The sequence below is a fragment of the Carcharodon carcharias genome, chromosome 20, assembly GCF_017639515.1.
Source record: "Carcharodon carcharias isolate sCarCar2 chromosome 20, sCarCar2.pri, whole genome shotgun sequence".
NCBI lineage: Eukaryota > Metazoa > Chordata > Chondrichthyes > Lamniformes > Lamnidae > Carcharodon > Carcharodon carcharias.
In genome coordinates this window covers 34,469,622-34,495,860 of record NC_054486.1, presented here as the reverse complement: position 1 = coordinate 34,495,860, position 26,239 = coordinate 34,469,622, and the positions used below count along the sequence as shown (strand labels likewise).

The 26,239-nt window shown below is 44.0% G+C and overlaps 1 protein-coding gene across 14 annotated transcripts in view; it reads left to right on the top strand.

Annotated features, from left to right (window-relative positions):
• Positions 1-890: 890 nt before the first annotated feature.
• LOC121292797 (coiled-coil domain-containing protein 9-like) overlaps positions 891-26,239 on the top strand; it is a 272,485-nt gene continuing 247,136 nt past the window's right edge. For 9 of the 14 annotated variants that reach the window (XM_041215205.1, XM_041215202.1, XM_041215200.1 and 6 more), the window contains exons 1-2: positions 891-953; positions 1,519-1,598. In XM_041215205.1, coding sequence (XP_041071139.1) covers positions 926-953; positions 1,519-1,598 — 108 coding nt within the window. In that variant the 5' untranslated portion in view covers positions 891-925. Of the gene's footprint in view, positions 954-1,517; positions 1,599-2,682; positions 2,747-23,351; positions 23,391-26,239 lie in introns of those variants that run through there. The other 5 variants (XM_041215196.1, XM_041215195.1, XM_041215198.1 and 2 more) reach the window with 5 other exon arrangements.

Below are 26,239 nucleotides of genomic sequence, written 5' to 3'. Positions count from 1 at the left end.
GTCGAATTTTGGGATCCGGTGTCTGAATAACATGAAATATGACATTAGGTGAGTGTAATGTGCTTGAACTGGTGGCTTTGGACCTGTGGTTCCCAATGCTCTGAATTATTGGGATTTTCCTCACCTCATTTCTGGATCTGCCGAAGACTTAGCGAAAGAGTTTGATGACAATGATTAGTCGATAACGCCATTCTCATTACATCATGTGATTACCAGTACGGTAGAACTACACCTTGGTCTTTTTTGATCTAGTAATTCCTAAATTTGTTAAACGAGGTGTGGTGCAGCTTTAAATGCTTGCTCATATTATGGTGTGATTTCTACCACATTCTCCAGACAGAAGAGACCAGGTTTACAATGTATTTTGCTGGAATCTCATGGGTCCCCGTTTACATATTAATTACGAACCTTGGACGCGGGCTGGAGAACATGAAGAACTGACTGTGTTGCAGACTCAGTAGCATGAACGTTGCTGCGGGGATCTCGATGACAATGATGCTTCGATGGCAGAGCGCGACATCCGGGCCCAGATCTAGCACGCGCCCGGAGGGGGAGCCAATCAGCAGCCGCGGCTTTATGAATATTCATTTAGCCGAATATTAAGCCGGTAGTGGAAGAGCCGTGGAATGTTAATAAGTCAGGGGGTTTATCCAATCAACGAACGCGATCGGAATTACCACTGCGGGTAAGGTCCAATCAATACGTTTTCATTGATGAATATTAAAAACCAAGAGCCAATTAACTGTTAAGAAGAAACGTCGCAAACCAATCATAGGGCATCATTCCTTTCTGACGGTGCTGATTGGGTTACAGCCGATGGGCAGGGAGACCGGGTCCTGGTCTGTGATTGGGGGAGAGTGGCTTGGCTACCTCGTGGTGGGGCACGCGCCACAGCCGCGAGAGCGGCGGATAACGGGCGGAGCGGATGGTGAGTGAGCGCAGGCGGCCGTTAGGTAAGGATGGCGGCTGGCGTGGGAAGGACAGACAGACAGACAGTCAGTTTTTGTAAGGGAGGGGTAGACTGAGAGAGAGAGAGGTTGAGCCAGCGGGCGGGCGGGCGGGTGTGAAGTGAATCGGAAGCACCCGGTCTTTTGCGACTCTGAGTTTCAACTAGTTCCCGGACCTCTCACACCCCCGTACCTACTCCAAAACAGCATCGCCGCTACTCCAAACCTCCTAACTTTAACCGAACACTTGGTTCCACCTGTCACTCCAACCCCAAAACACCTCCCTCAATCCAAACACTCCTAAAGCTTCCCCTCCCCCCCACTGTCCGTTACGTTTTCTGACCAGTAGATTGCAGCCCCTCGGTCAGAAGCTCCTCAGAAAAGCTTCCTCTGTGAATCCAGTTAAGTTTCTATTTCTATTACGAAGCAAAAGCTCCCAAAAGCCATGACTGATTTCACAATTTTTATCTGAGAAAATTCCCGAAGAAAATGTCTAGCACTTCATCACTATTGTTTTCAATGTAAATGAACAGTGTCAGTGTTGAGGGAATGTATCCTTTTCTCATTTCAGGCTGTCGTCAAGGTCGGGTGTACAACAAACAGCCAAGCTCCATCCTGTCCCAAATGAAGATGGCTATCTATTGGCACAATGTAACCTTCCCATTTTGCATTCTAGCTATTCACTTGGCCTGTCAGATTGAGGTTGATAATCTGGGGCTGTATTTGTCGGCTTGGTGGGTCCCAAATCAAATGAGAACTGGGTTTAAGGCTCTCCAAATATTGTTCCTTCAAGCCAGCAGAGGGAAAGGAGCGTATCTTTCCCATAAACCTGGACTAATTGAAAGGGATCACCCACATTCTTAACCACCTCTTTCTCCCCCGCCCCCCTCCCCCCTCCCCCCCCCCCAACTTTTCACCCTTCCCCTCCTCACCATCTTACTTAGGGGAGCAACATCCTAAAACAATATTTAGACATTATCAATTTTCTGTGTGTAAATTTGGTCTTTTAAAAAAAAAGAACAGTGACTACAATTCCTGGGCACTGCATTGACTGTAAAGCACTTTGGGATTCCTGAGGTTGTGACAGGCACTGTTTACATTCAAGTTTGTTCATAGCTCAGGATTTTCTTAATTTTGTGCTGAAAATGGCCATTTTGGGAAACGTTTACCTGACTATTTTATGTGCAGGGTCTATCTGTTTGGCATTTGTGCTACCTAAAGATGGTAACCCTAAAAAAATCAACACTAATGCAGAAGGTAGTGACACTATGTGGCTGCACCACCTAATAAAGGAGTTAGGGCACCTTTTTAATTTCCACTGAAAACCAAAAAGTAGTCCTCAAAAATATTAAGCTATGTAGCTTTTCCTCAAAAGGAGCTGGGTGGAGGGAGATCCCTGATGCATAAGTTACAAGTTGGAGGTGAACATTATAAGTTTGAAACTAAACAAAATTTTCCCAGCCACTGAAGAGTGAAAGTGAGGAGGAGATATCACTAAAGATAGAACTAGGAGGTGAAGTTTTCATTTGGAAGAGCGTGCCCTTTGCAGTAACACTATGAATTCTGCTTTCTGGGAGGTGTAGATGTCAGTTAAAAAGCTGTGTATTTTCCTTTGTTTAAATTGGAATTGCATACAAAGTGCTATTAGTATATCATTAAGCCATGTGCAAGATTACCTGCTTATTGAAATTAGTTGCTGAACAGGAGTTGTCTCTTTCCTTCTGCTCTCCCAAAGAAGCAAAAATCAATGGATTTCCTCTTCATTGCAAGCAATACGGGTGGAGTTTGGAAATAAGGAGGTTAGGAATTTTCCAATAATCTCATAATCTAGTTTCTTAGTATTCTGTTTGAATAATGTAACAAGGTAAATATATATGGTCAATTCCTGCTGTCTAGTCATCTGACCAGGTCAGATGGAAAAATAAAAAGGTAAAAGTTCACATTCTGCCTTTAGCACACTTGTCACCTATGGAAATTGAAACCAATCCATCCTTGACCTCCCTTGATACAAACTAATGTTCTGAACTAAATGATTTTGTATTGTAACATCTAAACACCAATCTTAAGAATGGAAACAACACCAATGCAATATACTGCAATTGCTGGAAATCTGAAGTAAAACCAGAAGATGCTGGAAACGCACAGCAGACCAGGAAACGTGGAGAGAGAGAATTAATATTTCAGGTTGATGAACCTTCATCAGAATTCTGTGGTCCCTTTAATTAAAAATCCTCTTTCTGACAAAATGACAGTGTAATCTTGCCTGCCCTCCTTAATTGGTCAGGGAGGCTGAAGGCGGGCTCTTAATTGCTTTACCCTGGGGAAGAGCAACTGGGAGGATAGCTGCACCGGGAAATGGTCCCAAGGATAGGGGAAAAAAAACTTGTAAAATTCAGCCTATAATTTCTAAACTTTTCTTTCCCAAAGTTTGACTTAATTTTCCATTGGTTTCTCCAATTTTGGGTAATAATCTTTTATCCTCAACTCATCTTTTATATTTTGGCTATTGAGTTTGTGTTTTTGAGATGTGCATAGTTTGGGAAGATCTGTTCTCAGGGCTGTTTAATCGCTGGTAAAGGCAAACCTAACTTTTCAGGCTACCAGGCCCTCCAAATCTAGCAGGTAATCTGTGAAGTGATAATTTTATATTTGTACTATGAATTAGCAGGGTTTTGGGGCAGGTAGGCATGGCTTCTCGGCTGCTTAGACCCTCTGGTAATAATTTGGACTGTCCAGGTTTAGATGGAAGCGGACTGATTATGAAGGACCTTAATATGTTGGAGGAAAGGTATTAAAATTAGCAGGTGATATCAAAATTTTGGAGAGGAAGGTTTTGGAAATGGAATTGGTGGAGCTACAAGTGTGGAAGTGTGTGCCTAAATACAGGAAGATATAAACAGGCTTGTTGATTGGGTGAATAAATGGAAAATTAAATTCAATACAGCAAAGTCTGAGGTAGAACATTTTGATAGGAAAAAAGATATCATTTATCTGAAGAGGGGTCATGTCAAGCAGAGCTTGTGCTGAGTGAAGAGATGACTTCTTAACACCAGAGTCTCAAGGGTATGGGCTCAGGAAACCCAATTCAAACCAAACCAAACCCAACTCAAAGGAAGGAGTGAAGCTGCAGAATGAAGTAAATATCTAGATAGCTGAAATTTTAGTGGCCTTTGCTATGTTGACTTTGAGGAGTGAGTAGAAAAATAATAATACAACTTGATATATTAAATAGTTCAGAACGGTTAACAGCAATTCTATAAATAATCATCTTGTCTAAAAGAGTTTTTTCAAGTTTCCAAACTAGAATGGAGGGACAGCTGTGACCTGTAATCTGCAAATCCTGTGGTATGTTGGAGCTTCAGGATGCTTCATCTGTTTGGGCATATGTATGCAAGCAGTGCCTCCAGCTGGTTGAACTCGAGCTAAGGATTTCTGAAGTGGTAGGGTAGCTGATTCACTGCCAGACAGATGAATATCCTGGATCCCATCTTCCAGGAGCTGGTCATACCATAGCCATGCAAAGGTCAGAACAACAAATGGGTGGCTACCTGGAAGGATAGGAAGATGTTAACAGTGCAGGAAGTGTGGTGCTTGATTTATTCATGAGATGTCGGTATTGCTATCCAGGCAAGCATTAATTTCTCTTGAAGTTAGGGAGTTCTAGAATTTTGACCCAGTGTCAATGAAGGAACAGTGATTATGTTTCCAAGTCAGGATGGTATATGATTTGGAGGGGAACTTGCAGGTGTTGGTGTTCACATGCACCTGTGGCCCTTGCACTTCTAGGTGGCAGAGGCCACAAGTTTGGAAGGTGCTGCTGAAGGAGCCTGGGTGAGTTGCTGCAGTAGTACATCTTGTAGATGGGGTACATTATAGCCACTGTGTCGGTGGTGGAAGAAGTGAATGTTCTTCCATATTAGCAGTGCTACCTGTCCCCCTCTAATTTGATGAATAAGGTGATGGCTGGGGTACCAATCAGTGAGTTGCTTTGTCCAGGATGGTGTTGAGCTTCTTGAGGGTTTTGGAGCACTCATCCAGGAGTATTCCATAGCTGACCTCTACCTTGTAGATAGTGGAAAGGTTTTGGAGAGTCAGGAGATATGTCACTTGCAGCAGAACACCCAATGGCCTACCTGCTCATTTAGCCACAGTTTTCATTTAAGTTTCTGATCAGTGCTGACCCCCAGGATGATGAGAGTGGGGGATTCAGTGATGGTAATGCTGTTGAATATCAAGGGGAAGTGGTTAATTTCTCTTTTTGGAGATAGGTGCCAGGCTATGCCTATGTGCCTCAAATGTTGCTTGTCACATAACCCAAATCTGAATGTTGTCCAGGTTTTGCTGCATGTAAGCATGGGCTGCTTCAGTATCTGAGAAATTGCAAGTAGAGCTGAAAACTGTGCAAGCCTTAGCACATAACTCCACTTAGAACCATATAACCATAGAAAAGTTACAGCACAGAAGGCCATTCAGCCCATCTTGTCCATGGCAGCCCAAGGACACCCAGGTGCCCTTTCTAATCCCATCTTCCTGCAACTGACCCATATCCCTGCAGCTTATGTCACTTAAGGTGCAGATCCAGGTACTTTTTAAAAGAGTTCAGAATTTCTGCCTCTGTCACCAACTTGGGCAGCGAATTCCGGACACCCACTTCCCTCTGTGTAAAAAAAAAAAAAAAAAAAAAATTCTTCCTCATGTGCCCCCCCTACACCTTCTGTCACTTGAATCTATGTCCTTCTGACCTTTTGGTGGATGGAGGGTAATTGATAAAGCAACTGAAGATGTTTGGGCTTGGGACACTGCCCTGAGGAATTTTAGTTCTGGAGCACAAGTCTTCAGCAGTATAGCCAGGATGTTGTCAGGGCCCTATAGCCTTCACTGTATCCAGTGCGCTCAACTATTTTTCTTAATGTCACATGGATTGAATCAAATTGACTAAAGGCTGGCTTTGTTGATTCTGGAGGCCGAGGCGGATCAACCACTCGGTACTTCTGGCTGAAGAATGTTGCAGACACTCCAGCTTTGTCTTTTGTATAGCTCTGCGCCATTTTGAATTAACCAAAAGTGTGGGGTATAATAGTGCATTCTCTAAGCCAATGCCTCAGCCAATCAGAGTTGATTTGCCAAGCAATCACACCCTTTTCCAATGCAGTATAAATTGTTTCTTTGAAATTTGGCATTCTTGCGTCAAACCTGATGAGTGCAAAGCAAAAAGCTTCAATAGTATGTCTCTAATTTTCAGCAGTACAAAACTATAATAGTCCTTAAAACTATAATGTGTAGAGTACACTAAAAGTATGGAAGTGACTAGGTTTACTCATTTCAAAGTATATAATTAAGTGATTGACTCTTAACTGCCCACTGAAGAGGCCTAGCAAACCCTTACTTGTATCAAACTGGCAGTTGTTAAGGTCCATCACCACCTCTAGTAATAAGGATGGGATGAATTCTGATGAAAGGTCATCGATCTGAAACATTAACTCTATTTTACTGTCACAGATGCTGGCAGACCTGCTGAGTATTTGCAGTGCTCTTGTTATTTCAGATATCTAACACCCACACATTTTGTTGTGTAGGGATATGAATGCCCACAATCTATGAATTAACTAAAAGAATTATGTATTCTTGGTTTAATCCATTTACTTGCAGTCTGATTTCCAATCATGAATTTAACTTTAGTAAGGTCTGAGCTCCTTGGAAAAATGTTGGTCCTGGAAAATTTTTATTACTGTAATTTAAGACTTGATTTTAGCTCATGGGTGGGAAAGTGGCTGATTTTTAACATATTGGGAATTATGATCCTAGTTGAGGTTACTTCTGGACAATCCTGATCCCAGAGTGGAACTCAGCTTGATAAATCCTAACTTTTATTTGTTTGTTTAGATATGTTGAGAGTAGCTAATGAACAGAGTCATCAGGATAACTTTTAATAAATGAATAAAACATTTATTCGACAAGAAAATATGAACTGTATTACAATATTCCTTGACCCACAAATATATACAGATTGTAAGGTTAACACCAGTTACAAAAACTATCTTATACTTTAATGTCCTCCGGGAGTACACCAATAGGCACCCTGTGGTTAGACATACCACACTCTGAAACCAAGTGACAGATGCCACCTTAGCCAGATGCTATGGATCTCTTCTCATCTCCCCCAGATGCTTGTCACATCGTGAGCCAACCAGTCTCACTGAATTCTGACTTTCACATAAGGGTTTCCAATCTCCACTCTCCACCTTGGACTCTTCTCCCAAACAGATGCTTTCTGGTAGGATGCTTTCCACAAGGGTTCACCTCCAGGGTTTCAAACTGTCCTTCTGATATCCCTCTTCCATGGGTCACTACATGCATTTGAGCTGTCTTCCAGCACTCTGTCCATAGTAAAGAGCTACAGATCTTCAGTTGTCTCTTTAGACCTTCTTGCCTCTTGCAAGCTGTTCTTTAAATCTGCTTTCTGCAGCTTTTGTATCTTTAAATCTGAAGCTTGGAGCCTTTCTCTCTGCCCCTCACTCTTATCTTCACTTAACAGGACCCTTTCCACGTTCCTGTCCCTCCTTTGACTAGAAGGTTGTCTTTGAGCTTTTCCCTCTTCCACTACCCTGGAGTTTTGGGGTCATTACTTTAGCTTGGGACTGGCTATCTGTCTCTTTTAACCAGCTGAACTCCACAGCTTCCAAATCAAAACTGCTGTTTCTCTTTGCGTTTGTGTGTGTGTGTCTGTGGGAGGGACCTGGCCCACTGTTGCTGGGCAACAGCCCAATTCTTTCTTCCTCCTTGTTTGTTTACCTTTAGTCAAACTTATTAGAAATGCAAGCACCTTTTTAAAGTGAAACTAAAACTCCATTTGACCTTTCGTAACACACAGATACAGAAATAAAAATCAAACTTAAAGTTTAAAGCTAAAACTCATTCCTAACACCCACAAATACCAATATAACTTACTTAAACCATCTCTATTTCCTAACAGAATCCTCATTGAGGGATGGGAAACCTGTGTCAGGGATGGGGGCCAAGGTACTTCAGGACCTCTTGACCTTAAAGAAAAAAATTAAAATACTTGCTTTGTTAGGTCTTTTATACGTAGGTTATTTATACATAGAAAGACAGCTTCAGCTTATTCCCTCTTGCCATAGAGAAGCAGACAAATGAAGACGAGGAGTTTCGGGTTTCCCCATAGTGCAGGGTGCCATTGCCTTGCACGTGCTTCATGTGAAAACTGCCATTTTCATGAACCAAAAGGGATTTCATTCAATCAATGTGCAGCTGGTGTGTGATTGCAAGCAGCTGTTATCCTGGCAGTGGCCATGACTCCTTCATTCTACTGCCGTTCTGTGTCACCTGTGTTTGCATTACATAGCAAGTCAAAGGCTGACTATTGAGCATTAAGGGTTATCTGCTTTAGACCAGTCCACAACCTATGCACACATGCTCAGCAGACCTACAATTAAAGCCATGCTACCACAAGGAATATTACAGTGCGTACCACCAACATCCTTAAACAATTCTTTTACTGCTTGAACCTTTGGAGGAGCCCTGTTCAGCTGAGCGGTTATCAGAGTTTGCGATTGTATGTGGCTGCACAACCTGAGAACAGCCCTTTCCACCACCCATCAGTGGAGAAGGGAGCAGCAGGCAGGGAAGGAGAAAGTGGAGCTGGAGTCATTATCTGCAAACAAGAATAAATTAATTTTGTGCATTCCTCTTAGTGCGTGTCTTCCATGTGTTGTTGCCTGTCTTCCATGTGCTGTTGCCTATCATAACAAAAAAATATGTGCAAAATTAGACTATACATCCCCTTGAGCCACTGTTCAATACGATCATGGCTGATCTTTGTCCTGAACTCCACTTTCCCACCTGCTCCCCATATCTCTTGATTTCCCTGAGAGGCCAAAGATTTACCTGTCGGGCTCGAATGTATTCAACATGGATCATCCACAACCCTTTGGGGTAAACAATTCCAAACGTTCACAACCCCCGAGTGAAGAAATTTCTCCTCATCTCCGTTCTAAATGATTGACCCTTTTATCCTGAGTCTGTGCCTTCTGTGTCTACCTTTTCAAGCCCCTTCAGAATCCTTGTATGTTTCAATGAAATCATCTCTCATTCTTTTAAAGTCCAGACTATAGTCCCATTTTATTCAGCATCTTATCATAGGACAGCTCTCATCTCAGGGACCAATCTAGTGAACCTTTGCTGTACTGCCTCCAGTCCATGCATATCCTTCCTTAAATATGGAGACCAAAACTGTGCACAGTGCTCTGTTGCGGTCTCACCAAAGCCCTATACAATTGTATTGAGACTTATTTGTTCCTGCACTTCAACCCCCTTGCAGTAAAGGCTAACATGTCATTTACCTTAAACCAACCAAAAAATACTAGAACAACTCAGCAGGTCTGACAGCATCTGTGGAGAGAGAAACAGTTAATGTTTAGAGTCTGTATGACCCTTCTTCAGAACTGGAGAGGTAGAAATGTGATGAAATTTATACTGTTTTGAGGGGGTGGAGCAGGTGAAGCTGGATAGAAGGTGAGCGATAGGTGGGGGCTGAGAAGAGAATGACAAATATGTCATGGACAAAAAGACAAAGGGGGTGTTAATGGATAATGGTAACGGCTAAAGAAGGTGCTGATAGTGGCTTAAAGGTAAGAAAGCAGAATGTGTTTAATAGCAGAACAAGGGTCAGCACCCAGTGAAAGAGCAACATGCAAAAGTAACAAAAGGCCCTTTTGGGGTGGGGGAAGGGGGTGGTGATTGGGGGAAAATAGGATAGAAAAAGGGATAAAACGATAAATAAAAATATATATGAAAATAAAAATTAGATAAAAAATAAAAACAAAAATAGCTGGAAAAACTCAGCAGGTCTGACAGTATCTGTGGAGAGGAATACAGTTAACGTTTCGAGCCCGTTTGACTCTTCATCAGAACTGGGTGACTGCATCCACTCTTATCATAGGACAGCTCTCATCTCTATCAGAGGATATCCAGAGGAGATGATTCTGATGAAGAGTCAAACGGACTCGAAACGTTAACTGTGTTCCTCTCTGCAGATGCTGTCAGACCTGCTGAGTTTTTCCGGTTGTTTTTGTTTCAGATTTCCAGCATCCGCAGTATTTTGCTTTTATTTTTGCTTTTATCTTAGGTAAAAAATAGAAATGGATTTAAAAAAAGGGATGAAGATAAAGGAGGGAGTTATGGTCTGAAGTTGTTGAATTCAATGTTAAGTCCAGAGGCTGTAAAGTACCTCATTGGGAGATGAGGTGCTGCTCCTTCAGTTTACATTGGGTGTCACAGGAACATTCCAACAGGCCAAGGATGGACATGTGGGCATGAGAGCAGGATGGTGTGTTGAAATGGCAAGAAACAGGAAGGCCTGGGCCATGCTTGCATACAGACTGAAGGTGTTCCGCAAAGCGGTCACCCAGTCTGCATTTGGTCTCCCTAATGTAGAGGAGACCGTATTGGGAATCGTGGATGTAGGTGGGAAGAGACTGCACAAGGGGAGAGAGAATGGAGTCAAGATAGGAAGAAATGAATTCTGTGGGGGCAGTAACAGGCTGACACGATCGGTCTACTGGGACAGCCCTGTTTGTTGATTTTGGGAAGGAGGTAGAAGCAGGCTGTTGGGGTTGGGATTCTGAGGTTGGAAGCTGAGGGGGGAGGATCTCCAGAGGAGATGAGGTCAGTGACCGTCCTGGAAACAATGGCTTGATGTTCGGATGTGGGGTCACGGTCCGGGGGAGGTAGGAAGAAGTGCCTGAGAGTTGGCGCTCAGCTTCTTCTACTCAACCTTTACCTCTTTGCAGCCCCTCTGTGTCTTCCTCACTGCTTATCTACTTATCATCTGGAAACTTAGATACAATACTCTTGGTTCTTCATCTGAGTCATTCATATAGCTTGTAAATAGCTAAGGCCCCAGCACTGATCCTAATGGCACTCCACAAGTTACAGCCTGTCAACTTGAAAATGCCCTGTTTATTTATACTCTGATTCCTGATTGTTAACCAATTCCCCCATCCATGTTATCCCCAGCTCTATGAGGCTTTATCTTGTGTATTAAACTTCTGTGTGGCGACTTATTGGATGTAGTATGGCAATGTGGGCATATTATATACACTAGCTCCCCTATATCTATCCTACTAGTTACATTCTCAAAAAAAACCTAATATGACGATTTTGTTAATATAATATCCTTGAGCTCCTATGAAGTGCTTTCCCAATGACTGTAGCATGGCTGATGGAAGGCCACTGATCTTCAGTTGTGGCTGCAGATGGCCTTGGAGGTTGACCTTGAGCAGCACTGGTCCTAGAAAGTCTTGGCCTGGACAATGGCAGTTTGGGCTGATTGGCTGATAGGCAATAGCAAGGGCAGGGGTGGGAGCAGGAATACTTTAATCCTCAACAAGGACAGCAGGATTATGCTCTGTGGAGCCACCGCCACCCTTTCAGTGTGGCGCCTCAGCAATCCTATTGATAAGCTGAAGAACAGATTGATGGACTACTGTAGTGTATGGGAAGCCCCTTTTGAACAGTGGTGTTCAGAACCAGGAGGGCTCAAGCTTCCACTGCAGCACAGACCTTTGAAAACTGTTGGTACCGCAATCCAAGCTGTGACACTGGATGCACTGCATCATAGTGGGTTCCACAGGCCTGGTGATGAAGGTACCATGTTTGAAAGGATGATCTCCAAGCTCTTTGCCAAGTTGGTCCTGGACTCCTCCATGCTCCTTGTCATTGTGTACAGGCTTTCTATTGCACCAAATATTTGGTTATGAACATCCAAAAGCTACCTTCTGTAGCCTGGCACAAGTCCTTACCTGAGTCCTCTGCAGCAGAACTTGAGAGTTTGCCCTTTGATGATGTGGCATCCCCTTTCCTGAGTTGTTCCAGTATTTTCTGGTTGTTTTAAGATAAATGACATGTTAGCCTTTACTGCAAGGGGATTGAAGTGCAGGAATAAATAAGTCTTGATACAATTGTATAAGGCTTTGGTGAGACTGCAGCGGAGCACTGTGCACAGTTTTGGTCTCCATATTTAAGGAAGGATATGCTTTCCCCTCCCCGGATTCCTATGTGTTTGTGCCCCTGATTTTGAATTGCAAAAGGTTAGTATGCAGGTACAGCAAGTAATTAGGAAAGTTAATAGAATATTAATAGAATAGAGGGGAATTGAATACAAAAGTAGGGAAGCTATGCTTCAGTTAGAGGGTATTGGTGAGACCACATTTGGAGTACTGTGTACAGTATTGGTCTCCTTATTTAAAGAAGGATGTAAGTGCATTGGAAACAGTTCAGAGAAGGTTTATTAGACTAGTACCTGGAATGGGAGGGTTGTCTTATGAAGAAGGGTTGGACAGGCTAGACTTGTATCCACTGGAGTTTAGAAGAGTAAGAGGCGATTTGATTGAAACCTATAAGATGCTGAGGGGTCTTGACAGGACGTGGAAAGGATATTTCCTGTTGTGGGAGAATCTAGAACCCATTTAAGACCGTGATGAGAAATTATTTGAGTGTAGTGAGTCTTTGGAACGCTCTCCTTCAAATGGTGGTGAAAGCACAGTCTTTAAGCCAGAGCTAGATAGATTCTTGATAAGGGGTTGAAAGCTTATTGTGGGTAGGTGGGAATGTGGAGTCAGATCAGCCATGATCAATCTCTCCTTTGCCCCCACCTATCACTGGCCTTCTATCTTGCTTCACCTCCACCCATCTTAAGCAGTATTAATTTCATCACATTTCTACTTCTCTGTGGCTTTGAAGAAGGGCCATACAGACTTGAAATCTTATCTCTGTTTTTCTCTCCACAGATGCTGTCAGACCGGCTGAGTTTTTTCCAGCATTTTTTGTTTTTCTTTCAGATTTCCAGCATCCGCAGTGTTTTGCTTTTATCTTAGTGTTTAATTCATTGCCACTTCTCCCAGGAATGCCTACCTTGAAATACTGCTCTTCTCTCCGACAGGATTTCTGTTTGTCTCTTTTGCCCTGTTCACCTTCATTACTTTCCATTTCCCTCCTGGTGTTTGGCAAGGTGTTTACCAAAACTCACTTTCACAGCCATGTTTGCTACCTCAGCAGTTGTGTCTCTGACTCCACATGGATTCCAACTGAAGTTCATGTTTCGAATCCACCCAGGGTTACAGGTATCTCCGGGACATAGGACTGCTACTTTTGCCGCATCCTGAGATCCACATTCAGTGCCATGCGCTGCCATATGAACACACTCGACCTCTCTCTCCAGCAGCACTGACTCATCCAATCTCAAAGCTGTCTTAATCCCCAGTTTCATTTTATTCTTCCTCTCATCCAATGCCTTAACAAGAAACTTTTTTCTCTTCCTTTCAGGTGCTAAGGAACGCAAGCTCCAACAACTCATTGATACCAATGCGCATTCAGGACACTCCACCCCTTCTCATCCCTCTGACCCCATCCCTTCTTCTAATCCCAGCCCTTGCCATGTATTCACCATACCCTCTGACCTTCCCCTCCCTGATGTTGAATGTTCTATACTCAGCAAAGGAGTCAGTTTCATACCCTTACGCCCTCACTTCAATGAATTTCAGGCTCGGCCTGATGCTGAACTCTCCTTCTGCTGTCTTCGTCTCTGTGCTCACTTCTTTGGGCAGGAGTGTGTGTCCCCCGCCATGTTCCATGGACCTTTTCAACCGCCTCTAGTATTCTCTCTCCACCTGGACCCCTCTCTCTGATGTCTTACATGCTCTTGATCTTTTCATTGAGAACTGTTAGCGTGACATTGGCCGTCTCAATTTCTCTGCTCCTCTCAGCCACTCTAACCTGTCTCCTTCTGAACTTGCTGCACTGCGCTCCCTCAAGTCAAGCCTTGACTTTGTTATCAAACCTGCTGTCAAGGATGGTGCTGTTGTTGTCTGGTGTACTGACCTCTACCTCGCAGAGTCTGAGCGCCAACTCTCAAACACTTCTTCCTACCTCCCTCTGGACCATGACCCCACCACCGAACATCAAGCCATTGTTTCCAGGACTGTCAATGACCTCATCCCCTTTGGAGATCTTCCCTCCACAGCTTCCAACCTCATAGTCTCCCAACCCCAGACAGCCCACTTCTACCTCCATCCCAAATCCACGAACAAGACTGTCCTGGTAGACTAATCGTGTCAGCCTGTTCCTGCCCCACGAAACTCATTTCTTTCTATCTCGACTCCGTTCTCTCTCCCCTTGTCCAGTGTCTTCCCACCTGCATCTGCGATTCCTCTGATGCCCTACATCATATCAACGGTTTCCAGTTCCCTGGCCCTAACCGCTGCCTCTTCACCATGGATGTCCAATCTCGCTACACCTCTATCCCCCACCAGAATGGTCAGAGGGCTCCCCGCTTCTTCCTTGATCAGAGGCCAGAACAAACCCCATCCTCCACCACTCTCCTCCATCTGACTGAACTAGTTCTCTCACTGAACAATTTCTCCTTCAACTTGTCTCACTTCCTCCAAAAAGGTGTGGCTATGGGTACCCGCATGGGCCCCAGTTATGCCTGTCTCTTTATGGGGTGTGTGGAGCATTGTTTGTTCCAGTCCTATTTGGGAGGTGGGGAGGGCAACTCTTTATTTGGTACATCGATGACTGTTTCGGTGCTGCTTCACGCTCTCATCTGGACCTGGAAAAATTGATTAGCTTTGCTTCCAATTTCCACCCCTCTATCACCTTCACATGGTCCATCACTGACACTTCCCTTCCCTTCCTTGACCTCTCTGTCTCAATTTCTAGTGATAGGCTGTCCAACAATATTCATTACAAACTCACCGACTCCCACAGCTACCTCGAGTACAGCTCCTCACACCCCCGCTTCCTGTAAGGACTCCATCCCGTTCTTTCAGTTCCTTCGCCTCTGTTGCATCTGTTCTGATGATGCCAATTTACAAAACAGCACTTTTGACAAGTCTTCTTTCCTCCTTAACCAAGGTTTTCTCACTCACTGTGGTTGACAGGGCCCTCATTGTGTCTGACCCATCTCCTGTGCCTCTGCCCTCACACCTTCCTCTCCCTCCCAGAACCATGATAGGGTCCCCCTTGTCCTCACTTTTCACTCCACCAGCCTCCGCATTCAAAGGATCATCCTCTGCCATTTCTGCCAACTCCAGCATGATGCCACCACCAAATACATCTTCCCCTCACATCACATCCCCCCCCCGCCCCCCCAACCACCACCGCCAAATCAGCACGCCGTAGGGACTGTTCCCTCCAGGACACCCTGGTCCACTCCTCCATCACCCCCAGCACCTCATCCTTTTCCCAAGGCACCTTTCCATGCAACCACAGAAGGTGCAACACCTGCCCCTTTACCTCCTCACCGTCCAAGGGCCCAAACACCCCATTCAGGTGAAGCAGCGCTTCACTTACACCTCCTTCAATTTGGTCCATTGCATTTGCTGCTCCCAATGCGGTCTCCTCTACATTGGAGAGACCAAACGCGGACTGGGTGACTGCTTTGCGGAACACCTTCGGTCTGTCCGCAAGCATGACCCAGACCTTCCTGTTGCTTGCCATTTCAACACACCACCCTGCCCATATGTCCATCCTTGGCCTGCTGCAATGGTCTAGTGAAGCCCAATGCAAACTGGAGGAACAGCACCTCATCTCCTGATTAGGCAGTTTACAGCCTTCTGGACTTGATGTTGAGTTCAGCAACTTTAAACCATGAACTCTCTCCTCCATCTTCACCCCTTTTTAAATCCCTTTTTAAATTCATTTCTTTTAACCACTTATTTTTAATTTTGTTCATTTTTATATTTTGTTCATTGTTTTATCCACTTTTTTATCCCCCAATTTTCGATCATTTTTTTCCCCCACCACTGCCCCCTCAACCCGCCCCACCCCCACAAGGGCCATCTGCTACTTGTTCATGTTCTTCTCAGAGTGCCTACCCCTGTTCTGCTATTATCACATTGTGTTTTCTTACCTTTATGCCACTATCAGCACCTTCTTTAGCCCTTACCACTACCATTAAAGCTCCCTTTGTCCTTTTGTTCATGGCATCTTTGTCAATCTCTCCTTAGCCCCCATCTAGTGTGGGGGAGGCGATGGTGTAGCAGTATTGTCGGTTGACTAGTAATCCAGAGACCCAGGGTAATGCTCTGGGGACCCAGGTTCGAATCAGCCCACGGCAGATGGTGAAATTTGAATTCAATAAAAATCTGTAATTAAAATCTGGTTGACTCTGAAATGGCCCAGCAAGCTGCTAAGCCACTCGGTTGTAACAAACCGCTACAAAGTCACAAAAAAGGATTGAAACCAGACAGACCACCCAGAATTGACCTAGGCACTGGAAACGATAATGGCAGGAGCAGCCCTATTGACCTTGCAAAGTCCCCCTTACTAACATTTGGAGTCTAGTGGCAAAATTGGGAGAGCTGTCTCACAGACTAGTCAAGCAACAGCCTGACATAATCATTCTCATGGAATCATATCTTACAAATAATGTCCCAAACTCCACCATCACCGTCCCTGGTATGTCCTGTCCCACCGGCAGGACAGACCCAGCAGAGGTGGCGGCACAGTGGTATAAAGTCGGGAGGGAGTTGCCCTGGGAGTCCTCAACATCAACTCCAGACCCCCATGAAGTCTCATGGCATCACGTCAAATGTGGGCAAGGAAGCCTCCAACTGATTACCACATAGCATCCTCCCTCAGCTGATGAATCAGTGCTCCTCCATGTTGAACGCTACTTGGAGGAAGCACTGAGGGTGGCAAGGGCCCAGAATGTACCCTAGGTGGAGGACTTCAATGTCCGTCACCAAGAGTGGCTTGGTAGCACCACTACTGACCGAGCTGGCAGAGTCCTAAATGATACAGCTGCTAGACTGGGTCTGCGGCAGCTGCTGAGGGACCCAACAAGAGGGAAAAACATACTTGACCTCATCCTCACCAACCTTCCTGCTGCAGATGCATATGTCCATGACAGTATTGGTAGGAGTGACCACCGCACAGTCATTGTGGAGACAAAGTCCCGCCTTCACATTGAGGATACCCTCCATTGTGCTAAATGGGATAGATTTCGAACAGATCTAGCAACCCAAGACTGGGTATCCATGAGGCACTGTGGGCCTTTGGCAGCAGCAGCAGAATTGTACTCAAAACACAATTGTGACCTCGTGGCCTGGCATATCCCCCACTCCACCATTACCATGAAGCCAAGGGATCAGCCCTGGTTCAATGAATGGTTCAGGAGGGCATGCCAAGAGCAACACCAGGCATACCTAAAAATGAGGTGTCAACATGGTGAAGCTATAACAGAGGATTACTTGTGTACCAAACAGCATAAGCAGCAAGTGATAGTCAGGGCTAAGCGATCCTACAACCAACGGATAAGATGTAAGCTCTGTAGTCCTGCCGTATCCAGTCGTAAGCGGTGGACAATTAAACAACTCATTGGAGGAGGAGGCTTCGCAAATATACCCATCCTCAATAATGGAGCAGTGCAAAAGATAAGGCTGAAGCATTCGCAACAATCTTCAGCCAGAAGTGCCAAGTGGATGATCCATCTTGGCCTCCTCCAGAGGTCCCCAGCATCACAGATGCCAGCCTTCAGCCAATTTGATTCACTCCACATGATATCAAGAAATGGCTGAAAGTACTGGATACCTCAAAGTCTATGGGCCCTGACAATATTCCGGCAATAGTATTGAAGACTTGTGCTCCAAACTTGCCGCGCCACTAGCCAAGCTGTTCAGTACAGCTATAACACCGGCATCTACCTTGCTGTGTGGAAAATTGCCCAGGTATGTCCTATGCACAAAAAGCAGGACAAGTCCAACCTGGCCAATTACCGCCCCATCAGTAAAGTAGTGGAAGGGGTCATCAACGGTGTTGTCAAGCGGCACTTGCTTAGCAATAACCTGCTCACTGATACCCAGTTTGGGTTCCGCCAGGGCCACTCAGCTCCTGACCTCATTATAGCCTTGGTTCAAACATGGACGAAACAACTGAACTCCTGAGGTGAGATGAGAGTGACCGCCCTTGACATCAAGGCAGCAATTTGACAGAGTGTGGCATTAAGGAGCTCTAGCAAAACTGGAACCGATGGGGATCTGGGGGAAAACTCTCCACTGGTTGGAGTCATACCTAGCACAAAGGAAGATGGTTGTGGTTGTTGGAGGTCAATCATTTCAGCTGTAGGACAACACTGCAGGAGCTCCTCAGGGTAGTGTCCTGGGCCCAACCATCTTCAGCTACTTCATCAATGACCTTCCTTCCATCATAAGGTCAGAAGTGGGTGGTGATTGCACAATGTTCATCATTTGTGACTCCTCAGATACTGAAGCAGTCCATGTCCAAATGCAGCAAGACCTGGACAATATCCAGTTTTGGGCTGACGTGGCAAGTAACATTTGCACCACACAAGTGTCAGGCAGTGACCATTTCCAACAAGAGAGAATCCAACCATCGCCCCTTGATGCTCAATGGCATTACCATCACTGGACCCCCCACCATCAACATCCTGGGGGTTACCATTGCCCAGAAACTGAACTAGGCTAGCCATATAAATACTGTGGCGATAAGAGCAGGTCAGAGGCTAGAAGTTGTGCAACGAGTAACTCACCACCTGATTCCTCAAAGCCTGTCCACCATCTACAAAGCACAGGTCGGGTGTGATGGAACACTCCCCACTTGCTTGGGTGAGTTCATCTCCTGCAACACTGAAGAAGCTGGACACCGTCCAGGACAAAGCAGTCCATTTGATTGGTATCACATCCACAAACATTCAGTCCCTCCACCACCAACGCACAACATAAGCAGTGTGTATCATCTACAAGACGCAGTGCAGGAATTCAGCAAGGCTCCTTCGACAGTACTTTCCAAACCCACAACCACTACCACCTAGGAGGACAAGGGCAGCATATAGATGGGAACACCACCACCTGGAGGCTCCCCTCCAAGTAATTCACCATCCTGACTTGGAAATATATCGCCAATCTTTCACTGTCACTGGGTCAAAATCCTGGAACTCCTTTCCAAACAGCACTGTGGGTGTATCTACACCACATGGACTGCAGCGGTTCAAGAAGGCAGCTCACCAACACCTTTTCAAGGGCAACTAGGGATGGGTAATAAATGATGGCCCAGCCATTGAAGACCGCATCCCGTGAATGAATTATTTTTTTAAAGAAAACCTATCGCTTGCCTTCTATCCTGCTTCACCTGCTCCACCTACCTTAAGCAGTATTCATTTCATCACATTTCTACTTTTCTGTAGATCTCAAGAAGCGTTGTACAGACTTGAAATGTTAACTCTGTTTTTCTTTCCACAGTTGCTGTCAGGCCTGAGTTTTTCCAGCGTTTTCTGTTTTTCTTTCAGATTTCCAGTTTCCGCAGTATTTTGCTTTTGTATCAGCCATGATCCTATTGACTGGCGGAGTGGGCTCGAGGGACTGAGTGGCCTACTGCTCCTAATTCATGTGTTTGTATCTCCCTCCTCTATCCTAGCCTGTGACAGTGTCTGAACAGATGGTTGCAAGTGTAAGATTGATTGACGGTATCCTCACCTTCACTGTCGTCTTCCTCTTCCTCCACTGATTGGCAGACCCTAGCTTTAGGGTATCTGAAATGAAGAAAGTGTTGTGAAGGGAGAGGAGGAAATATGTGCGGGTTTACACCCTTTGCAGCTTTTTTAGTCAGAAAAGATTAAGAGGTTGGGGAAAAATGGGATGAGAGAAGGTCATCGATCATCAATCACTTCCACCAGTGGCCACAGCTGCAGTGATGCCTTCTCAACTGTCTCTTCCATGGGGAATAACACATGCAGGCATGCTAATCCTCTTCTATTTCTTGCTGCTTGCTGAACGTAAATTTCTGTGACTATCCTGTGATGTAGCTGTCATGGTTGTGTGTGATGACAGTCACGACAGTGTGTGTGAGCTGTGTCTTGAGTGCTAGGCTTGCCAAGCTATTCATGTGTAAGTCTGAGGTAAAGCATGTGAATGGTAGGGTTGAGTCCTGATTGTTGGTAGTTATTAATGTGTGTAGTGAATTGAGCAGTAGCTGAGGCTCATGGTGCAGTGGTAGGATGTGCCATTTAAAATTAACTCACTGACCTAGCCAACTCGTGAGGCCATTGGATTTCCTCCTGCACTGCATCCAGGCTGTATATGTGCAAGCTCCTGGTATTGACCTCTGCTGCTAATTTCTCCCATTACCTCCTGGACGTGTATCTGGAGGGCTTTCTGCCCCCAGTACAGTTCCTCCAGTACAGTATCTGAAAACCTTTGTACGTGCTGTCTTGCATAGTCAACGATTCTTCACTCTTTCACAGGACTGATTCACTTCTGAAGTGACTCCCGTCTTTTAAGAAATGCAGGCTGCATTTAAGTAGTGCTAGCCACGAATTTACCAGTCCATTGAACGAATGGAGGTTAATCCATGCACCTATTTGGGGGTCCTATCCCATTTAACCCCTTAGTGTAGATAGAGTATTAATTATTCAAAGCACCTGAATAGAGCTGTAATTGATAATTTTTGTAGTTTTATCATCTATTTGTGGGATTTTGGTAGTCATTATTCTTGTGACACAGGCTATGTAACTTAGGAGGAAATCCACAATGCTTGTGTGAGTGTAGATCCAGTAGGTCTGTTTTTGTACTGTCACCAATTGAGTTTTCCGGTTTGGGCATTGGTGATGCATGTTGTCATTCCTCATGGCTAGTTTATAAAAGCCAGTCTTTGTTCTGCATTAAAGCTAGCCAGGCCTCATTGTAACTTTTGTTGTTGAGCATTTCTGAAAGCCTGCCTTGAACTAGAGTAACCTGGTTCTCTTGATGGAGGATAGCTACATATTGTTTCTGGGGATTGGGGCTGATTTAACAGCTTCTTGACCAGACAGGGAGATGTATTTTGCGGTTCTTTGCTGGTTTGTCACCACAGGCTTTGCAGAAGTAAGACCCGAGGGTCTGAAAAATCTCATGTTTTGTGATTTATGGGCATTATTATGAGTTTGGTATTATTTGTAAAATTGGCAAAAAATTGCTTATTTTTGTTTCAGGCATGTGAAATGATCCATACTCGGTAAAATCTGCATACAATCTGCACACATTAATACAAAAGCAAAATACTGTGGATACTGGAAATCTGAAATACAAACAGAAAATACTGCAAGCATTCAGCAGGTCTGGCACCATCTGTGGAGAGAGAAACAGTATATTAAGAATAATCTCTATTCCAGGATTGGAATTGAGCAGGCTGCAGCCTTGTGTAGATGGGTGGTGGGATCCTGGCTGGCATATTGTTGGTGGTGGCCGATTAAGAAGCAGCTGCCACTGTCCAATTGAGGACAGCGGCCTACCTCAGGTGCTGGTCCAATCAGAGGGCTGGCAACTTGGCAGCCTCAACAGTGCCACCGATAGAAGTGGCTGCAGCTGAGATACAGGAAAAAGAAGAGGGTGCCTCCATGTAGAGGTGCCTCGAAGGCCACTTTAATGTGCGGGGCCAGGAAGGCAAGCCTTGGTGATTTGGAGGTGTGAACCCTCCAGCGGTGTCGGAGCCATGGGGGCGGTCATTGCTGCTGGAAGTGGGGTGGTCCTCTGTGGATCATGGAGTGGCCATTAAAACAGATTTCAGGTCTGTGACCATTGATCAGAACTGGGAAAAGTGAAAATGTAATAGTTTTTGAGCAAGTAAAAGGGTGGGGGGTGGGGGAAGTCCAAACTGTGATAAAATGGAAGGCAAGAGAGATTAAATGACACAATGTTTTGTTGGTTTGGATTTCTCTCTTTCCCTTTACTTTGTGTTCATATGCCGATTATCCTCATACTTGCACCTCCTCTTTTGTTTCTTTACTTGTCCCATTAACACTCCTCTTGGCCTTGCACCATGAAACCTCAATCCTACAATATGCGCTACAAGATTGATGTGCTTTGTCATAATCTTGATAGTGTTGCTAGTTAAGATGCCATCAGTAAAAGCATATGCTGTGAATCTCAAATTGAGACCATTCCTGATCGGGTCATTCAAGTGAGCAAAGCAAAGCATGTAACCTAATGGTAAAAAGATGAGATGTTCTCCTTGTTTGACCCCTCTTTAATAATAAACATGGCAGTTTTGATCTTTGCCATTTCGGTGTGGTAAAGGAGCCGAGATACAGTTGCGGCTTTCCATTAATTTCCTTTGGAATTTTTGTGACCCTAGGCAATAGACAGCATCAGAAGACTGTTGTGTTGAACCACCTTAAGTCCAGAAAACTGCTGCCAATTGTTCCTTTTCGCATTGTGCAACAACTATTTTATTATACTGGAGTACAGTACTTTTACTACACTGTTGATTTGACCGTTTTTCGAGTGTTAATGATATACTATCAGTCAGCCTCATTGTTTCAGTTGCTTACAAAATTTACCAATACTTAACCAGAGGTCTCCAATTATTAATGTCCCTTTGCATTTCTTTGTCTTAAGGGTCGACAAGTTAGTCCTGCTACCTAGTTATTTTAGGGACAGCCTTCACTGTATGTGTGAAAGTAAATTATAATCAATGAAAACTGTGCCTTTGTAAACAGACAAGACCACATTATTGGGTGGAATGTCATAATGGACAGAATGAACATCTTGAGTTGATGTTGCTTTATTTATTGCATTTTTATCTTGCAGTTGTAAAATTGCTTTCTATTATCGGGAACAGAAAATGTTCTAAGAATTTGAAATTCCAAATCCCTTTTAACTGAAAGGTAGGGTTGAGGGTTGCCCTTAATTGGCAATATACTTTAGTCTTTTTATATAAAATGTTTGTGCCTGCAACTACAGAAAAAGTTGTAGGCTAAAGAAGCTTGGTTGTCATCTGAAAAATAGTTAACATAAAGTAGAATCCTTCGTTAAAATTGTTGTGGTTAGTAGTGGGGAACTGAAAGGTGCAAAGCTCTGTCATAGGACTGATCAAACTAAGTAATGGAGTGATAAACAACAGGTTGAGGTCAAGTAATACAGATATTCTAGTTACTTTGCTGTGGCGGGGGAAATAAGTTGGATGTGTTAAGAAAAAAAAATCACTTGATAAACAATTGAAATGATGAGAAAAAAACTGCTACTAATCACTATTCTAGTTCAATGATTTCAATATCTGGACCAGTAGTTTTATATACGTAACTCTTAGTTTGCCACAGTTTGTGGTTAAATTCATGATATGATTACGGAAATTTTGAAGAAAAATTTGTGAAAGTTTTTTCTTTTGCAAAAACAATTCTGTGCTTGTGTTCTGTACTTCTTTCCTCTATCCCTTAAACTCCAGATAATGGTCTTCGCACAACTTTATACTGTGGGGATGTAATTGTTTAGGTGTAGGGCACCTGGTCCTCTGCTGTCCTTGGGCTTCTCATGTTTACGCTTCTGCACTTTTTGTATACAATACATATACAGCATTTAATACATATGCTAATTTTAAAAACTATTCTTGTAGGGAGAAGTTTGAAGGACACATGCAGAGTGCAAAATGATGGTAAGTGTGCAAGAAATGCTTTCACATATGTATTGGGAAGTGGATCCACTTAGAATAAAAAGATTTTCTCTGGTTCTCTCTCAAATAACAATACTGACTAGTCTATCTTGTGTTGTAGTATGCAGATCACCTCTCTTATAGAGCTTTATAGGAACAGTATGTGAACAACAATTTGATGGGAAACATCTTGAGACCAACTCTATGACAGTGACTATCTTGTCAAGCATTGGTTACAAAATTGTGGTGAAGTGAGATCCCAATACCACTGTTCATGATTGAAATTGAAAGAAACTGGAAATCACCCTATCGAAGTAGTGTTGATGTATAATATCCTGAACTCACTCCCTCTTGGAGTTCCAAATTGCTACTGTTAGGATATTCCACATTTGCATCCTGATACTAACCTGTCTCCTAAAAGTGGGTACATCACCGGGTCTGGGTGAAATGTACCCCAGGCTGTTAAAAGAAGTCGGGGAGGAAATAGCGCAGGGTCTGACCATAATTTTCCAATCCTCACTGGATGCAGGTGTGGTGCTGGAAGATTGGAGGTCTGCTAATGTTGTACCTACCTTTAAAAAAGGAGCAAAGGATAGACCAAATAATTACAGGCCAGTCTGTCTGACTTTTGGGCAAATTATTGGAATCAATGCTGAGGGACAGGGTGAACTGTCACTTAGAAAGGCATGGATTAATCAAGGACAGTCAGCACGGATTTGTTAAGGGAAGGTTATGTCTGACTAATTTGAATTTTTTGAGGAAGTAACAAGGAGGATTGATGAAGGTGGTACAGTTTATGTGGTCTATACGGATTTTAGTAAGGCTTTTGCCTTAAAAATGGCAGACTGTTTAATAAAATGGCAGACCGGTTAATAAAGAAATAAAAGCCTTGGGGTCCAAGGGAATGCAGCACGCTGGATACAAAATTGGCTTAGTGGCAGGAAACAAAGGATATTGTTGACAGGTGTTTGTGCTACTGGAAGCCTGTTTCCAGTGGGGTTCTGTGGGTCGCAGTACTAGGGCCCCTGCTTTTTGTGGTATACATTTGAATGTAAATGTAAGGGGAGTGATCAAGAAGTTTGCAGATGACACAAAAATTGACTGTGTGCTTGATAGCGAGGAGGATAGCTGTAGACTGCAGGAAGCTATTAATAGACAGGTCAAGTGGGCAGAAAAGTGACAAATAGAATTCAAGCCAGAGAAGTGTGATGTGATGTATTTGGGGAGGTCAAACAAGGCAAGGGAATACGCAATAAATGGGAGGATACCGAGAGGTGTAGAGGAAGCGGGGACCTTGGCGTGAATGTCCACTGGTCCCTGAAGGTAGCAGGACAGGTCGATAAGGTGGTTAAGAAGGCATATAGGACCCTTTCCTTTATTAGCCAAAGCATAGGATATCAGAGCAGAGAGGTTATGCTAGAATTATTTAAAATATTAGTTAGGCTACAACTTTGAGTGCTGTGTGCAATTATGATCACTTCATTACAGAAAGGAAGTAATTGCACAGAGGAGGTTTCCAAGTATGTTGCCAGGATGGGAAAATTGCAGCAATAAGGAAAGGTTGGATAGGCTGGGATGTTCTCCTTGGAGCAGAAGAGGCTGAGGGGACATTTGATTGAGATGTACAAAGTTGAGGGGCCTGTGATAGAGTGGATGAGAAGGGCCTATTTACTTTAGCAGAGAGATCAGTGACCAGGGGGCATCGATTTAAAATGATTGGTAGAAGGATTAAAGAGGAGATGAAGGAAAGTCTTTTCACCCAGAGGATTATAGGGGCCCAGAACTCTCTACTTGAAAGGGCAGTAGCGGCAGAAACCCTCACTCATTTAAAAGGTGTCTGAATATGCACCTCAAGTCTGTAACCTGCAGGGCTATGGACCAAATGCTGGAAAGTGGGATTAGGCTGGATGGCTCATTTTCGGTTGGTGCAGACCTGATGGGGCAAGGTGGCCTTTTTCTGTGCCATAAACTTTTTATGATTCTATGATGATTTTGTATATATTCCACTTCAGCGGGAGAGTTTTCCAGGCAAAGTATTATTTTTGAAAGTTGAAGCAAAGACTCCAATTATCGTGTCTACCCATCTTCATGGCTGGTAGTTGCAGGTTTGCCAAATTGCAATCTTTTCTAACTTGTCTAGACAATTTTAAAGCAAAAATTTCAAGAGTTAATTTAACTTTATCTTGTAACTTTCTTGGATAGCATAAGATCTAAGACTTTAAGCTCTATTCTGCAAGGGGTTGCACATTGAGCAGCCAACTGAGTTTTGGATGAACTGAAATATATGGCAGGTGGAGAATGCTAAATGAATCAGAGTGTTAGTCCAGAGGTACAGGTATGCAATCTTTGTGATGGAGAGAATATGGGGTTGGAAGCTCAGCTTGGGGTTAAGTAGCACATTGAGGTTTCAAATGATCCTGGTTCAACCTGAGAGGTGGAGGACAGGAATGGAATTGGTGGCAAAAGTAGGAAGTCTGTGGGAGCTGAAAATAATGGCTTTGGTTGTCCCAATGTTTAGGTAAATGGAATTGCGGTCCATTCAAGATTGGATGTTGAACATTAGTCTGCCAGTATGGAAACAGTGGAGGGGTCATTAGTGGTGGTGAAGTTGCTGATGATGTCAGCGTACATGTGGAAGCCGACTCCGTATCTGCAGATGTCTCTGAGAGACTGTATGCACATCAGAAGGAGGCTGCAACCAGCGATAGGACCAGCAGAATTCTGGAGGTCACATTACGAAGGAGGCGAGAAGTTATTTTGAGAGCTTGTCTGTCAACAATCTGTTAAGTAGGGGTAGAATAAGTAGCAAAGGTAGCTGAATGATTGTTTCAACCTTAAAGAAATCCATGTTT